The sequence below is a fragment of the Lactuca sativa genome, chromosome 8, assembly GCF_002870075.4.
Source record: "Lactuca sativa cultivar Salinas chromosome 8, Lsat_Salinas_v11, whole genome shotgun sequence".
NCBI classification, from domain to species: domain Eukaryota; kingdom Viridiplantae; phylum Streptophyta; class Magnoliopsida; order Asterales; family Asteraceae; genus Lactuca; species Lactuca sativa.
Genome location: NC_056630.2, coordinates 303,639,174 through 303,657,907, shown reverse-complemented (window position 1 = coordinate 303,657,907; position 18,734 = coordinate 303,639,174). Strand labels below are relative to the sequence as shown.

General features: G+C 38.6%; 1 protein-coding gene across 1 annotated transcript; it reads left to right on the top strand.

The window, feature by feature from the left end:
• The first annotated feature begins 10,792 nt into the window (after positions 1-10,792).
• Positions 10,793-13,787, top strand: LOC128128015 (uncharacterized). The gene is made up of 6 exons (XM_052766776.1): positions 10,793-11,234; positions 11,329-11,477; positions 11,898-12,020; positions 12,106-12,789; positions 12,912-13,517; positions 13,635-13,787. Exons 1-6 carry the CDS (start codon positions 10,793-10,795, stop codon positions 13,785-13,787), a joined length of 2,157 nt encoding a protein of 718 aa, XP_052622736.1.
• The last annotated feature ends 4,947 nt before the right edge of the window (positions 13,788-18,734 follow it).

Genomic DNA, 18,734 nt, shown 5'->3' with positions numbered 1-18,734 from the left:
GCGGGTGAAAAGCGCTGCTAAAGTGTAGACGAGTACCCAACTCGTCATGGAATTTCTTACAAACCTGGAAGTAAACCGCACATCCCTGTCGGAAATCAGGGAGACTGGCACTCAATTCCGAGACACCACCTCTTGAATGTAGGTGTGGGCCAGCTTCTCGGCTGATATACTCTCCTGGATCGGTATGAAATGGGCACTCTTGGTCAATCAATCCACAATGACCCATATGGAATCTACTCCCCGCGTGGTCTTGGGAAGTTTGGTGATGAAAACCATGGTAATATCTTCCAATTTCCACATGGGAATATCGAACGGATTCATCTTGCCGTGTGGTCTCTGATGCTCGGTCTTGACCTACCGGTAGGTTAAGTATCGCTCCAAATACCATGCTATATCTCGCTTCATGTAGGGCCACCAATAGTCAAGACGAAGATCTCTATACATCTTTGTCGCCTCGAGATGAATGGATAATCGGGACTTGTGTGCCTCCTCCATCAGAACCTGGTGCACACCCCTATGGTATGGAACCTACACCCTATGGTGTAGTGTCAATAACCCTCGACTATCATAGTCGAAGGAGGAAACCTGACCCACAATACGCTCGCTCTTCCGGTGTTCCTCCTTCATCACCTCTTGTTGGGCCTCTCGGATCTGCTCCAACAGCAGAGCTACCACGGTCATTCTCATATAGATACCTCTGATCGGCGCTGCCTTGCGGCTAAGCGCGTCGGCCACAACATTGGCCTTCCCCGGATGGTAGAGGATCTCATAATCATAATCCTTCACCACATCAAGCCACCGACACTGCCTCATATTCAGATTCGGCTGGTCCATGAGATACCTCAAGCTCGTGTGGTCTGTGTAGATGGTACAACGAACCCCATAGAGGTAATGACGCCAAATATTGAGGGCAAAAACAACAGCCCCCAGCTCCAAATCATGCGTCGGATAATTCGTCTCGTGAGGCTTTAGTTGCCTCGGAGCGTAAGCAAAAACATGTCCTCTCTACATTAAAACTGCCCCCAAACTCGAGATGGACGGATCGCAATATATGACAAAATCCTCCATTCCCTCTAGCAGAGCTAAGATTGGCACCTTGCACAATCTCTGTCTCAATGTATCAAATGCAGCTTGCTGCTCAGGCGCCCAACAAATGACCACAACTTTCCTCGTCAGCCTGATCAGGGGTACGACTATCTTGGAGAAATCATGGATGAATCCTCGATAATAGCCGACTAATCCTAGGAAACTCCGAATCTCAGATGGAGACCTCGAAACCTCCCATCTCATCACGGCCTCCACTTTGGCCGGGTCAACCGATATCCCGTTCTCGTTGACAAGGTGCCTAAGGAACTGCACCTTGCGCAACCAGAACTCACATTTGGAGAATTTAGCATAAAAGTTCTCTCTCCTCAAAGTATCCAGAACCTCCAGCAAGTGTTCCTCATGTTGCTCTTGCGTCTTGGAATAAACCAAGATGTCATCAATGAAAATTATCATGGACCGATCCAACATCGGTCGCACACGCGGTTCATCAGATCCATGAACGCGACATGAGCATTAGTGAGCCTGAAAGGCATCACCGCGAACTCATAGTGACCATAACGCATCCAAAAGGTTGTCTTCTGTATATCCTCCTCTCTGACCCTCATCTGATGATAACCATAACGCAAATCAGTTTTGGAGAAGTAAGATGCTCCTTGTTGCTGGTCAAAGAGGTCATCGATCCTCGGGAGTGGGTAACGGTTCTTCACCGTTACCTTATTCAGATCCCGATAATCTATACACATCCGATGCGACCCGTTCTTCTTCTTTACAAACAAAATTGGAGCTCCCCAGGGCGAACTGCTCGGTCTAATGAATTGTAACGCCTGTAGATCCGGGGTTGTCAATTCAGAGATAATAGGGGTCGAAAACGACTTTTCGACAAAATATTATTTAGAATAAATAATCTTAACCGAGTTGTAGAATATGAATTTTCTAAGATTTGGCATAACACTACACGGCCCAAAACTCAAATTTTACTTCGAGCAGTTTTTGGCCTACGCGACCTAAATGAGAATTGAAGATCTCATTAATAGGAACTCAACAGTAAAAAGACAGACGAAAACGGAGTCGGTATGAAAGAATTACGAATTTTTTGAAGTCACTTAACCATATAATTTCCTCCTACTGTTAAATTTAAGAGGTGTCGAGAATTAGCTGACGGAGTCTAAATGAAAGTTTTAGATCTTATTTTTACCTACGGGTGGATATAACGAACGTTGAAAACGGAGCTCGTATGTGAAAGTTATGAATTTTTGAAAATCGGATGATTTCCACCATGTGTGTGATGCCATGTGTCAGCACCAGGCTTTGCCTTGGAGCCTAAGAAAGCTCACGAGGTGAACACTAAAAAACTCACGAGGTGAGTAACCCTAATTCAGCCTATAAATACTTTGCGAAGGCAACCTCTTTTCTTCATAAATTCACCACAACTTTCTCTCTCTAGACTCTCTCTCTAGCCCCCTAACCCCCTAAAAGCCTAGGTAAACCCCCTAGCACCCGAAGGAAGCCCCAAGGCTCCTGGAGTCCCGAGAAAAGAGCCTTTTGGCTCGGGAACGCTGCTCCAACTAAGCTCGCTTTTCTTAAAAACCCGCTGTAAGTGAGCTACGCCTATGAAATTTTTAATATAGCTTTTATTTAATTATAGTAATTTTATTAGGGCCTTATAATAATTATTTGAGCTATTATTATGAGTTATATAGTGTTTTTAACGCTTATATAATAGTAATAATATCTAGACTATCAATTAGTCTCGGTGAATATGAAACTAAACCCTAGTGGTAATGATACTAGGTTTTGTCAGAGGAAATTGTTTTGAGATAATGAAGTGTTGTCCGAGTGCCGAGTCACCACCTTATCGGGTGAGTGCATAGTCAATTTCATCTTACACATAGATATGAAGTATGTTATATAAACTACGTTCTATGTGTGCATATTATCTGAGTACTTGCTGTCTATGCTGGATGAACGATTTTATACACATTTTAAATGATTTAAACTGTATATGTATTTTATATCTATGAAAATGTTGGGGTAAAACGTGGGTAGATGTAATAGATGAAATATGAGTTGGATGATGAGTTGAGAGGTGATATAGACCATGAGGTGACGGTGAGAGGTGGACGATGTGAGAAGCCTTTCCTAAATGATGGCCCCGTCATTCAGCAGTGTATGGATGACAACCACGGACTATTCTAGACAGTCCAGCGGAACACTAGTAGACCCACAACTTGTAGGTGTTGTGAACGATGTGTTCACCGGTGTACACTAAAAACCCATTGACATGTATTGCGTGTGGATTCTCGGAAACGATACTGTCGAGAAATGAGATAACCCTAGCAGCTGCGCGTAAAGGACAATACTGGGAGATGTGCCTCGTAGAGAATGTCACAATTTTAGTAGTTGCGCCTAAGTGAAAGGACTAGGATATGTGCTTGACATATGTGTCATTGACTGTCACACCCCGGCCATCGGCGGAAACACCGGGCGGTGTAACGTCATTTCTCGTATCATAGTTATCAACTTCCTGAAAACACATACAATTTAAAATACGTCAACATAAATTTGGTGAGTCCACAGGTTTTGACTCCATGTAAAATAATACATATTTCGAGTTTCAAAAGTATATTTTTGAAAGTATAATTTTTACTCTCCAATGTTTACTATATATATCCTAGGTATAAAAGTTTACTTACCAAATAAGTAGTTTACCTATAAGTCTCATATACTATGGATATAAGTGTTTGTAATTCCATACAATCGAGTAAAACCACTACGTATAAATCTATTTCAATTCTATACGAGTATGTGTGCTAGGTATAATTATCTACTTAATATACAAGTAGTACCTAGGGTATAAGTAGGGGAAACTTATACTAAACAACGACGAAGTATAATGTTTCTAACAAGTTGCTACCATGAGCCTGTAGTTGTGACTGTACGAGATAGTCATATACATCCTATTATTATCACAAGAATCACACATTGCGGTAGTACAAGGATTCCACCTTGCGGTGGTCCAAGGATCACACCTTGCGGTGGTACAAGGATCACACCTTGCGGTAGTACAAGGATTACACCTTGAGGTAGTACAAGGACCACACCTTGCGGTAGTTTCCGCACGTTTCATCGACGCCAGAACAATAACAAATAAAAGGATAGTTCATCACTCGCTTTTGGTTGAGTGTAGCTAATAGTCACAAGTGGGGTGGTCAACTCGTATACTAATTGTACACGACTTCCTCACTCACACGAGATTAACGAATACAGGTCAGAGGACTTTCACTAAGATCCCCAATCTTAGATGATGAATACATTAGCTCAGGTAGACTTTGACGACGTTCTATAGTTCTAACAACAAAAGCATTTTCATGTCTAAAAGCCTAAGTTACTAGACTATTATTTTAAACATTACTCCAAATTTCATAACATTTAGGCAGTATAACAACTATAACTTGAAGTAAAACCAGGTTTTATCTTGACATAAAACCAATAAGAACAACATATAACGTTTCTAGTTTTATCTTGACATAAAACTAACAATAACAACATATCCAGTTTTATCTTGACATTAAACTAATAATAACAACATATAACATATCTCGTTTTATCTTGACATAAAACTATTAATAACAACATATAACATATCTAGTTTTATCTTGACATAAAACTATTAATTGCAACATACTATATAACTTAACATATAAAACTTCTGAATATAACTTCAGAACTATATCACACACAATATATATATATATATATATATATATATATATATATATATATATATATATATATAGAGAGAGAGAGAGAGAGAGAGAATCCTAATTATAACTCAGGATCTATATTAATATATTAACATACCGATAAGTTGATAATAGTTGTATATATTCAAAATATTATATTTAGAACAACTATACCCCGGCTATTATAACTATATGTTATCATATAGACATAATAATAACATATATACAATGACTAGCATGCGTTTTCCCCTGAAATATTAGAAAATGGGGCCATGAAACTCACCTTAGTAGCGTGTTTATAGAATTAAATGGTCAGAGGTTCGTCATAGTCAAGCTCGGGAAGGGAAAACGGCCTTCAGAAACGAGAGAGAATGAAAGAAATGGTGTACTAAGCCTTGGGGTCGAAATGGCTATTTATAGTAAGATTTTATGACACTCACGTCGTGAGTGTCATAAAACTCACGTCGTGAGTCTCATGATTCACTCCGTAGACTTGCCATTTGCGTCCCTAGCTTCGAAAGGTGGCCATGTGACACCTCACCTCGTGAGTGTCATAAAACTCGCGTCGTGAATTTTGGATCTTATCCTCTCGTAGCTTCTAGATTCCGATGTATGACAGAATTACTCCTCACGTCGTGAGTGTCATAAAACTCACGTCGTGAATTGATTCTTATCTTCTCGCAGCTTCTAGATTCCGAATTATGACAGAATGTCGTAAGCGTCATAAAATCACGTCGTGAATTAGCTAGTTTAGGGTTAAAAGCTAAATCTTCGGAATGCCATAACTTTTGCATACGAACTCCGTTTTTGGTGTTCTTTATATGCACGCGTAGGTATTTACGAGCACTAAAACTCTCTTTTAGACTTAAATAGCTAATTCTAAGTCTATTTTAAATTCCTCTTATTATAGAGATTTATAGTGTTCGGTTTCTCATAACTTCTTCATGCGAAGTCAGATTTAGATGTTCTCTATATTTTTGGAATCGTGTGGATGTATACTTTGAGTTGTATCATAAATTATGTATGAAAGTTCATACTTTATCATGAATTGTATAACATTCTTACCACATTACTAGGTTAACATAATCACATTACATGATTGGCATAATCACATGTGATTGTTATTGACCTAATTTTGACGGGTGTTACATTGACAAAGATGAAATTGTACCTATTCCTTAGGATAATCCTAAGGAAAGATTGAACGAGAAATAGCTGATTCTTTGGGTAGATCCTTAAGAATGAAGAAGATAATGGGGATGGGTAATTGGGTTAACTCTTTGATGATCAAACATAATAATTATATTATTGTGGGTTGAATACCCTATGTACTCACCAGGTTTCCCAACCTGACCCACTCAGTTTATTTGTATCATAGGTGTCGATATGAAGTTACATTACATTGAGAGATTAAGGAGATATAAATCACTAGTGTAAATGAATGTAAGTTCTGTTTATGCTTATGTTTCTATATTGACGATGACATCCCAAATGTTTTAAAATGAATAAAATATGTTTCTTCAGAAATGCTTTGATAACGTATTTATCATGTTTTTCTGGGAACAAAAATCACAACATTTTTATTAAAAGAGGTACTCTGATTTTCATAAAGCATAAACAAAATCGGTCTTTTGTGGCCGTGAAAATAGGGATGTCACATGAATCCCTTGTCTAACAGCTCCTGTAGGTATGTATACAACTCCTGCATCTCAGGAGGAGCCAACCGATATGGTGCCTTGGCTATCGGAGCCGCACTAGGGACTAGCTTGATCCTGAACTCAACCTGCCTCTCAGGAGGTATCCCGAGCAACTCCTCGGGGAATATATCTACAAACTCTCGTATTACTGGCACATCACTCACCGTCGCCCTTCCCGCCTCCCGGTTGTGCGTAACATAGGCGACGTATCCTGTGCAACCTTGCTGAATGTAGCGAACAACCCTTGCTGCCGAGCATAAAGCTGGTCCTCTCTATGGCCTCTCGCCCTGTGTCACACCCCCAAACCAAGGATGGCGGAAACGTCCGGGGGTGGAGGACTTCATGTATAGTATCACAACAATGAGTATAATAGTGCTCAAAGTAAACACAACCATCATAAATATAATTGAAAAAGTTACACCAAAGTATATATTTACATGTTTCAAATCAATTACATTATGATGATAAAATGAACTGTTTGACGATTTAACGTCCCATCCTCAAAATGCTGTTGGTTTTCCTGTTTCACTGATTTCCTGAGAATACAAGTAGTTTTGAAAAAGTGTCAACAATTAAGTTGGTGAGTTCATAAGCTTTTGAAAGTAAGAGTTTAAAAGCCAATCTTTGCAATGAGTTGTATGTTACCAAAAAAACCAATATTTTTCTTATAAAAACAATATGTAGTCTTAAAACTCAAGACTGGATGTGCGTGTGAGTTTTGTGTTATGTGATCTCAAGTACCGAGACCGAAAGTGTACAAGTAAAATCTGTAGCTATTGTTATTAAAGGTGCTTTTAGATCAACATGAAAACCCTTTTTGATTTATAAAATCCTGTATACTTTAAGTTTTGTTAACTCCCTATGTGGGTCACTATAACTATACTAAGATTAACCGACACTTTATAATGTACCCCTTTTTGTATAAACCCGGTACTTTGTATTCGTACCCCATTTATATGAAGACCTGATACTTTGTGATGTACCCCTTTTTGTATCAACCCAATACTCTCTATTTACACCCCAATTATGTGAAGACCTGGTACTTTGTGATGTACCCCTTTTTATATAAACCCGGTACTTTGTATTCGTACCCCATTTATATGAAGACCTGGTACTTTGTGATGTACCCCTTTTTGTATCAACTCGATAATTTGTATTCGTACCCCATTTATATGAAGACCTGGTACTTTGTGATGTACCCCTTTTTGTATAAACCCGGTACTTTGTATTTGTACCTCATTTCGTATGAACACCTTTTGTAATGTAAATGAACATAAACTATACCTATTATAGCTTATCAAAATGTTTGTAAAGTATATGCGACCTAACTATACCGATTATAGTCTAGTATGTTTTTTATGGTGTATAAGAACCCTTTTTGATGTAAGTCAAATGTATGACAAAATATAACTATGTTTATCATTTTTGTTTTGTACTAATGGTAATGGAGGTGGATTCTTACACTTCAGTGAGTATTTATCTGTTATGTAATCATACCACCTCATGAAACACATGTAAAATATGAAATCTTCAATATTAACACTTTGCTCAACAAGTTACAAAGTGCGATGAAAGTTATAAACTATTATCTAGATTTTTACTTTCCTACGCTGTTTTACGAAAATCCTAGAAAAATTATTATAAGTCTAAAACTGATTCCGTAAATTCTGGGAGTTCACAAATTGTGTCTCATTTATTCATAATTTTTTTCATGATTTTTAGTGGTCTCCAACATGTGTGAAAATGTCCATGATCACAGACTGGTCTGGATTGGTTCTTGAAATGATAGACACTTTTGTAAAAATCACCATAAATTGTAGAAAAATCATGTGGAGATGTGCAAGTATTCATTTTAAAGCTAAGAACTGTAGCTACTAGCACCAAAAACATTTTTGAAAACTAAAATGCTTAAGTTGTCCAACACAGTCTGTGAATGGAGTTGAACTTTTTTGAGGAAGGCTGTTAAATGAGTTTAGTTGTGTTCTTGGTGTTTTAACTTGTCTTCCCCCCCTTAAAACTTAAGAAAAACATGACAAGATAGGGTATGAACTCACCTTGAGTGATTTTAGTAGATGGATGATGGAGAAAAGAAGTGTTCAACTCAAGAACACTTGGGAGGTGCTTTGAAGATTTGAAGATCTAACACAATATGACGATATTTGTGTAAGCAATCTATGATTTGGATGAAGGATAGTAGAATATGTAAGTATAGGAGGAATATACTTACCAAATGTAGAAGGAAATCTTGAAGATTAGCCTTGAATCTCAAAATTTTTAGAGAGAGAAAGTGAGAGAAAATGAAGTTTGTTCTTTGGTGAAAATGAGAGAAATGTGAGGAGAGAGGAGTACTATGGAAAGACTAGGTATGGTGTAATAGTGACTGGGGGTAGTACTATGAAGGTATGGGGAGGTTGCTTGTGTCCTTGTCCAAAGGATAAGTCAACACTCCACCTAAATATCTCATCAAATAGATTTTGTAATTAGGCAATGATTTTCCCCAAAATATAGTTAAAATATGAATATTTAGGGTTTATTATGTTAAAATACGAGTTTGGGTGAAAATCCCGCATTAAATCTCGAAAAACGGGCTTAAAACAAAGTTTGGATCAAAAACCGGCAATCTGGACCGAACCTGGGAGGTTCGGCTCTAAGGGAGTGAGAACCGAGAGTGGAGAAGGAAGGAACCGAGAGTAGAAGGGAGGACCGAAGGTGCGAGGCTTCGGTTGTGGCTCACATCTCGGAACCGAAGGTCAAGTCCTCGGACCGAAGGTCAGGTCCTCGGACCGAAGGTGAGAAGAGAAGAGCAGAAGGTCAGGCTCAGTTCGGAAGGATCAGGTGAAGGATCCAATTTATGGTTTCGTCTTGGCTTTAATGTATTTTGGTTAAGTATGAGTCTGTAATAATGTTTAAGGGTTGTTTTTAGGGTGTTGGACCTTTTTGGGTGTTTATGACCGTAAACCGAGTTTACTGCTGTAAACTCAGTTTACGGTAGCAAACTATGTTTACGGTTCATGTGCAAGCTTGATTCCTTTTCATCTTTATTCTCTTCTTGTGATTCATTATTGCTTAACTACTGGTGAAGATCCATATTTGGACCTTACAATTGGTATCAGAGCAAGAACCGGTGTTGAAGCTTCTTTCAATTGACTTTTGGGTTATTTTTGGGGTATTTTAATCGTTTTCTTTGAAGATTGAACCTGAAGTGAGTGTTTTCGAGGTGAAGGGAAAGTTATTCTTCTGAAAAATCGTGTTTCTGAGGACTTCTATAAGTTTACGGTGAACCGTAATCTCCATTTACGGTTGTTGAATCAAGAACATCATAAACTGTAAACCTTAAATCTTCATAGACCGTAAACTAATCTTAAAGGACCGCAAACGCATAAACCGGAATCTCTCAAACTGTAAATTCAGATACCGTAAACCCTGTTTACGGTCGTAAGCTCTTGAACCGTAAACCCAGTTTACGGTAGTAAACTCCCAACCGTAAACTCAGTTTACGGTAGTAAACCCTTTCAACTATAAAATCAAAATTTTGAACCTAAATTGTTTAAAATTTCAAAGGATTCTCAAAGTCAAACTCAGTTTCAAGAACTTGATGCTGTTATGGGCACGACTACACGTATTCCAAGGTTGATGTCTGCTGAAGGTTTTCCCGAGTGGAAGTATAGGATAGAAAAATACATTAAGATGAAAGATTTCAAGATCTGGAGAAGCATTCTTAGAGATCCTGTCAGAATCACTGTGAATGTTGGAGGTCAAATGGTTGACAAATCTATTGACAACTACACTGATGAGGATTTTGAATTGATTGAAGAACAGGAAAGAGCACTATCCACTTTAACTATGGCATTATCTCCTGATATTGCTCAAGGTTTTCGTGAGTACACTTCAGCTAAAGCTCTATGGGAAGCTCTCATTGAGGTCTATGAGGGAAATGAAGATATGAAAGAGAGTTGGCAGGACATGCTGAGACAGAAATTCAACATGTTCAACTACATTCCAAGAGAGACTCTTGAAGCTCAATTGCAAAGATTCACTACACTCACAACTGACATGCACATTTCAGGGATTTTCTTGACTAAGTCAGAAATCAACAAGAAACATCTGAATGCTCTTCCTAGGTCATGGGATAAGAATGTTGCTGTGATTAAGAAAACCAAGGATTTGAATCGCCTCTCCCTTGCAGAAGTCATGGCAGTTATCAAGGCATGTGACATTGATGACAAACAGAGAGAAATCAACCATGTGAATTCATACTCTACTACAAATCTTGGAGTTTCATCCAATAATGCTCTATCATCTTTCATGACTACCTCAGGTCAAGCTTTCATAGTTCAACAACCTCAGATTCAAACTTTTAATGTTGTACCATCCATCCCTCACCATCAAACTCAAAATGTGCCATTTTCCATCCCTCAAACCATTTCTGCTCCCAATGTGTTAGTTAAAGCCTCTTCTTCGAACTCCAAAGAATCTGATGAAAATCTGGCTCTAGCTACTGGGCTAGTCAACTTTTACAATGCCTTTGTAGCAGGAGATCCTCCACCTCAACTATCATTTGCTGATTTGGACCAGATACATCCTGAAGATGTAGAGGAAATGGACATTACATGGCAAATTGCCATAGCTGTCTTCAGAGCCAAACAATTTGCCAAGAAGATCGGGAAAAACAACTGGGCCATGAATGCTGACAAGAAGGTGGGATTCAATAAAAGCATACTGAGATGTTTCAACTGCCACGAGCAAGGTAATTTTGCTCGTGATTGCCCGAAACCAGATCGTAGCCAGTGGAGAAACAACTATGGTTGCTCAATCATTTGACTGGGAGGACCAAATTCAAGCCTTGAATATCTCAAGGCCAGAAAATGCTCACCTAGCTCAAATTGATGATAATTCTTCAAAGAATACTGATGTTGATCCCGAAGCAGAGATGATGGAACTACAGCTTGCCCTAATGGTATCTAGCTCTTCCGAGCCCAAGAAAAGAGAGGTAAATCTATTGTAAAGAATATGTTAAACATCTTTGTGATGAAGTGCAAGTCTTACGTAGGCAAGTAGAGGACCTTAAATATGAGGGCTATCAACTTAGGAAAGGACAAAAACCTCTTAAGGCCCAACTAGAAGCTAAAATAAAGGATTAAAAAAAATTCAATCAGAATACAGTGAAAAATGTGAACCGTATGATTATGTTAAGAGACAATTTGATGCAGTAACCAAAGAACTAGACGGTTTGAAAATTATGAATGATAAAATAGATGTTTTTTTCAAAAATTACACTGCATCAAGTAAGACAGTTGAGTCCTTGTGTGAAACCCAATTAAAATTCAAAGAAAATCAAAACAAGGGTCTAGGGTATGATTGTGTTCCTCCACCTTTCAATCATAACTACACATCCATCCCTATGACACAGGACGTAATTTACAAGGAGCCACATCTTCGATATGGCCAACCAGCCAGTTTTGTTTCAAGAGGTTTTATTAACATTGAAAGTACTAATGTTTCTACTTCCTCTGCAGATCAACCATTAGATCAGGCAAAGCGTGAAGCTGGAGAACCTAATTTTTTTTAAACCTGATGTTTCTGTTATGAATAATTTGGAATGTGTTTCTGATGTTAAGACTGAACGTGTTTCTTGTGTTGACTCATCATCTGATACTGTTGAATTTAATTTTTTCGATATGTTTGATGAATTGTTTAATAATTCTGATGCTTGTGATTCTCATGAAGAATCATCAATTCTACAAGTCAAAACGAATGAGGCACCTTCACTTATTTCTCAACCTAACTCTCATGCATTTTCTTCTGAGAAGAGTAAGAGTGTCTGTCAAGAAAATAAATCTGAAAAATGCAATACAAGTTCAAGTAATAAACATATTTGTTTTAATTATGGTGTTGGTGGTCACATAGCTAGGAATTGTCAAAATCGGATCTTTGTAAACTATTTGTCACCAAGAGGGGAGAATGAATCTCGAGGAAGGTCTTTAATTAGAAAATCTTCGAGAGCTCGTTCTCGGAATAATGATCAGAAAGATGATAAAGTCAGAAAAAGGGCTAGTTTTCAATCAAATAAAGAGGTTTTTACTAACAAAGCTCAAAACAGTTTCCCAAAACCGAACAAGGCTCCGCCAAGATCGGTTTCGTCAAAAAGCAATTCTAGATCTTCAACCAGTTTTGGTAGAACATCCAGAAAGTTTGTGCAAACTTCTATGAAACCTACTTCAAAATCACCAGAGAATGGTGTAAAACCTAAACTTCAATGGAGGCCCAAATCACTTTCTAATCCATCATTACCACCCTCTGAAGTGATTAGGAATGAAGATCCTAATTTGAAAATTTTGAAAATTAAATCAAAAAAAGTGCAAAGGAAACCCAGGATAGTGATGACCTGGGTTCTTAAATCTAAATGATTCCGCTCATTTTGTAGAGACAGTTGCGGAGGAATGTCGTTCATCCTTGGTACGTTGACAGTGGCTGCTCCCGACATATGACTGGAGACATCTCCCAACTGAGCGAAATTCAATCGTTTAACGGGGTTATGTTTCCTTTGTGGGCGGAGATGGTGGAAAGATCACACTGCGCAGAACTGTTTACGAATGGAGTGCTGAGCTTTAAAAATGTCAACTACGCTCCCGAGTTAAAGCACAACTTGTTGAGCATTTCCCAGATATGTGACAAAGGCTACTCTACCCATTTAACTGATAAAGAGTGTATGATTCTCAAGCCAGGCATTGTCATCCTAGAAGAATGGATCCTAGTCAAATCTAAACGGGATGGGAATGCCTACATTATTGATATGAACAATAATCTCCCTGAACAAGTCACTTGTCTTTTCTCAAAGGTCTCCAAACAGAATGCAATGCTGTGGCATCGAAGACTAGGTCATGCTAATGCGAAAAACCTAAATCGTCTTGCGAAAAATGAGATGGTCCGAGGCCTTCCTATGAGAGACTTTATCACGTTTGAAAAGTGTGTTTCCTGTGCTCAAGGCAAACATCATCGGAAACCACACCTGCCCAAGCAAGTCAACTTCGTAAGTCAAGTGCTCCAATTGTTACACATGGACTTATTTGGACTGGTCAACATCCTGAGCATTAACCGAAGCTCATACTGTCTCGTTGTGATCGATGATTTCTCTCGATTTACGTAGGTCTTCTTCTTATCCAACAAAGCAGGGGTTGTTGATCTGATAAAGAAGTTCATGGTGATGATTGAGAAGCAGGCCAACAATCAAGTGAAGGCGCTTCGCACTGACAATGGAACTAAATTTAAGAATTCGGTTCTTGATCATTTTTGCGCATAAAAGGGGATAGTGCGTCAATATAGCTCTGCTCACACGCCTGAACAAAACGGTGTTGCTGAAAGGAGAAATAGAACGTTGAAAGACGCCACAAGGACGATGTTGTGTGATTCCAAACTACCTGTTTTCTTTTGGGCCGAGGCGATTAACACTGCTTGCTATGTGCATAACCGTGTTCTAATCAACAAAGCACAGATGAAGACTCCGTATGAAATTCTTTATGGACACAAGCCTTCTGTCATCCATTTCTGTGTATTTGGTTGTCCTTGCACCCTTCTTCACTTAGAATCCAACCCTAAATTTAATGCCAAAGTTGATGACTGTTACTTCGTGGGGTATGCTGCGTGCACCGCCTATTAGGTTTACAACAAAAGGACGAAGCAGATCGTTGAATCCTATGATGTGCGCTGGTTGGAGGAGAATGAAACAGACGCTCAAGTGGGTCCCGAATGGTTATTTTATTACACATCTCTTTTCAAATAATTTAATGTGTCTTCATATAGTTCAAGTGGATCCTCTTCTGGTTCGAAGATTGTGTACGAAGACGAAGATGAAGAAGTTGTCTATAGACCCCCATCGGTTGAGGGGGAGTTCTCTAGTCCACGTGATGGAGAGTCCTCTGTTACACTTGATGGGGAGTCATCTGCTCAACTATCTAGAACAAAGTCTAAAGTTCAAAATGGCACTCCTGATGCTGATGCTACACCTCTTACGCCTATTGAAAGAGAGTTCATGTCTAGAGATACTTCTGCTACCACTTCAACTTTTATGGAACTACTCTTTCCTGAAGAAATTCCAAATGAGTTTGTAGCAGAGTCATCAAAAAGGACTCAATCAGCAGATGATGGAGGTTTCAACATTCACACTCTACCTGTTTCTCTTAGTGATATCAGCCAAGACATACCCTCCAGAATCCAACGCGATCATCCAATCAAAAATGTCATTAGCCAGCTAGGAGATGGAGTTAAAACCAGAAGACAGAGTGGAGATGTTAATGCATGTCTCTACTCTTTCTTTATATCTCAAATAGAGCCGAAGAATGTTGACATGGCTCTAAATGATCCCAACTGGGTGGATGCGATGCATGAGGAGCTTAATCAGTTTGAAAAGCTAGGGGTTTGGAAGCTGTTTGACTTACCAAAGGGCAAAAGGGCTCTTGACATGCGTTGGGTCTGTCGTAATAAGCAAGATGATTCAGTAGTGATCATCAGAGATAAAGCAAGGTTAGTGGTTCGTGGGTTTCGACAGATTGAGGGTCTTGACTATAGTGAGGTATTTGCTCCCGTGGCTCGGTTGGAGGCTATTCGCATCTTTCTCGCATATGCCTCTTACATGAATTTCACGGTATACCAAAAGGATGTCAAGACTGCCTTCTTGTATGGCAAGGTGAAGGAAGAAATCTATGTTGATCAATCCCCTAGGTTTGTTGACTCAAAGTTCCCTAATCATGTCTACAAGTTGGACAAAGCATTGTATGGGTTACATCAAGCTCCTCAAGCATGGTATGCGAGTCTTACAAAGCATTTGCTCGAGCATGGATACTCTCGCGGCACTATTGATCAAACTTTATTCATTAAGCATGTGGGTAATGATCACATACTTGTTCAAATCTATCTTGATGACATTATCTTTGGGTCAACTTGTCCACAACTTTGTAAGGAGTTTGAAGGCGTAATGAAGAAAACGTTTGAGATGAGTTCTCTTGGGGAAATGACCATGTTTATGGGGCTTTAGGTTAAACAATCTTCTACCGGAATCCTTACTCATCAAGAAAAATATGTGGATGATATACTAGAGAAGTTCGGGTTCAAAGACTCGAAATCTGCTCTTACACCCATGGCGGAGAGACCTCTACTGGCTCCTGATCTTGAAGGCGAATCCGTAGATCAGACGTATTATCTATCGATGATCGGTTCGCCCATGTATCTGACTGCTAGTCGTCCAGACATAATGTTTGCCGTCTGTCAATGCGCACGCTTCTAGGCCAATCCTAAACTTTCTCATCTTATTGTTGTTAAACGGATTTTTCGGTATCTCAAAGGTTGCCCAAAACTGGTCCTTTGGTATCCGAAAAATCCAGACTTTGACCTTTATGCTTTTGCAGACAACAACTACGACGGGTGTGAGCTTGATAGAAAATTGACTTCAGGAGGATGCCAATTTGTTGGAGATAGAATGGTCTCATGGCAGTGCAAGAAGCAGCAAACGGTCTCAACCTCAACAGTAGAAACGGAATATGTTGCTGCGTCTGCCTGTTGTTCTCAAGTCATATGGATCCAACATCTGCTGTTGGACTACAGTTTGAACTTTCTATAAACCCCAATTCATTGTGACAATGAGGCTGCTATTCAAATTGTTAAAAATCCAGTCTAACATTCCACAACCAAGCACATTGATATCAAAATTCATTTTATCCGAGACTGTTATGAACGTTCGCTCATTAGGTTAGAACATGTTCACACTGACAATAATGTGGCGAACCTGTTCACAAAGCCTTTTCACAAAGCTCGATTCGATGTGCTTGTGGATTTTTAAAAATGATTCGTGTTGTGGATTAATTTTTTTTTTAGATTTTCTTAGTTTAAATTTGCACATTTTTAGTCATTTCATTCTCTTCCATGCACAAATTTAGGGGGAGAAATAATAAAAAAATCCAAAAACATAAAAAAAAATTGAAAATTCAAAAAAAGATATTTTGTTTCTGTTTTATAACTTTAAAGAAAATCCAAAAACATAAAAATTGAAAATCCAAAAATATTGTTGCTAATAGTTGTGTTTCTTGTTGAAGGTCTGGGAAGTGATATGATCATGTGATAACAGGCAACCTGAGTCTGTGTAACGTACCCAAGGTTGAAGGGTCATTGCTCTGGTTTGATGCGCTGGTAGGCACGAAAGATTAAAATGGACTTGACTAGGCATAGATGAACTTAAGGAATCTAGAGGGTTGACAAATTTTGACCTAGTTAGATCCATTCAGCCTGACAATACGACGCTCGGATACGTTAAGCAAGGAGATATATATGGGAATACACTCGTCACATTAAATGAACCCATACATGAACCGTGGTTTAACTTTTCCTCGATGTGCGGATTCTGTCCTTAATTTCGGTTGGATGGGGTGACTGGTAAATTCTGATAAATTAGGTCTGTAGAAAATCGTTTTCTTTCTTTCTGTCTATTAGCCATATGATGTCTCCTTTGCGTGCCTTCCAATCCGACTTGGTACACAGCATATGCAACCTTCTACTTCTCAACCCCTCTGAAACAATAAGTAATAGCAATCTGAATCTGTTCTCTCTCTGAATGATTGTCTGCTCATCCGATGTAAGGAGTACTCTAGAAGTTCTTGATGGCTGGGGCATATCGGGAAGTGGGAAAAACGTTCTAGTACAATTAAAATTGAACACTGAAAGATTGTCTATTGATCTCGTTGCTCAATTTAGGTGGACAACAATATCCCTTATCGTCGTCAGCTAAATGGTCCTTAAGATATAGTATCTAGGAACTTAGGATCACTTTGTCTTACAATTATTAGTATGTCCTAAAATTGTCACAAAATTTCTTTCGTGTTTAAGTGGAAAACAATATCGGCGATCGACCAGACAAAGACGTGAAGATAGACGGTACCGACAAGCGGATGAAGGCTGTCTAAAAACTTTGATCCCGGTGTCACAAGAATTCGTCAGTAGTGTTGATATAAATTTTATCTTCTTGAAATTTAAATCTCCCATTATTTTATTTTTACTTTTATTTTTATTTTTATTTTATCTTATTTTTATAATCGTCAAATTTAAAAAAAAATTATTTTATTTTTTACTTTTATTTTTTCTTTTGGTCTATTTTTTTAAATTTTAAATTTTAAAATTAAAAAAATAAAATACTCAAATGTTTTATTCTTAAAAATTTACTGCGATAAAAAACTGTATGGGAGAATGGTAAATTTGAAAGGAATATAAAAGAAAAAGGGCTTACTTCCGTAAACCCTTCCTCTCCCTCTTCCTCATTACAGCTGCATTTCACTTTCTCTCTCTACTCTCTCTCCTCGATTTTTTTCTGTAAAATCTCGTGAAATCAATCGGTACACCTTGAAGGTATGTTGATTCGAACCAAGGATCTGCTATTTATTCACGATTTCGACCATAAACGAAAGAGTGATTGAAGATTAAAGTTTTTCGGCGTTTAATGTTCATCGAGGGGTTTCCGGTTTCGAAACATTCAAGAACTGTAAACCCAAAGTGGCCTTACGACCTTAAACCCGGGTTCTGGTCTTACCGTAAATCCAAGTTTTGGTCTTACGATCGTAAACTCAGTTTACAGTCTGTTGACCAACTTTGACCGTAAACTCTTTGTTGACAATTTTTGACCGTAAACTCTAATTTTTTTTTGCAGTCAGAGGCCAAAATAAATTATCTAATTAAGAAAACTTGATGTTTTGCACTATTATATTATGTGTTTTCTTACTTGGCTTGTTTAGTGCAGAAAAATGGCAAATCTTAAGTTCGCGGATATACACAACTTGGCGATCGTGCTGGATGATCCTCCTGCTCCTCATTCTGAATTCAAGTAAATGATCTACAAACTGAGAGAATGCTGTTTATCTTGTGCCATCACTGTAAATCCCATTATCTATCAGAATATCATCCGGAAAATTTGGCAGACAGCTTGCATGACCAAAGTCAAAGGAGAAATTACTATTGAAGCCGTAGTCAAGGGTTGCAAGATTAAGATTACAGAGCAGTACATCAGAGATACCCTGCTGGTTAACGATGGATCCAATTTCCCTAATGAGATTGGAATTGATGATGTACAAGGGGTTCTTCAGAGGATGGGATATGAGGGTGTCCATCCTCCCACCATAAAGAAGCCCCTGCCTCCTTACTGGAGATTCCTGGTGCATGTGTTCGTAAGCTGCATTTCTGACAGGAGATCAGGAGTCGATGAGATCTCCCT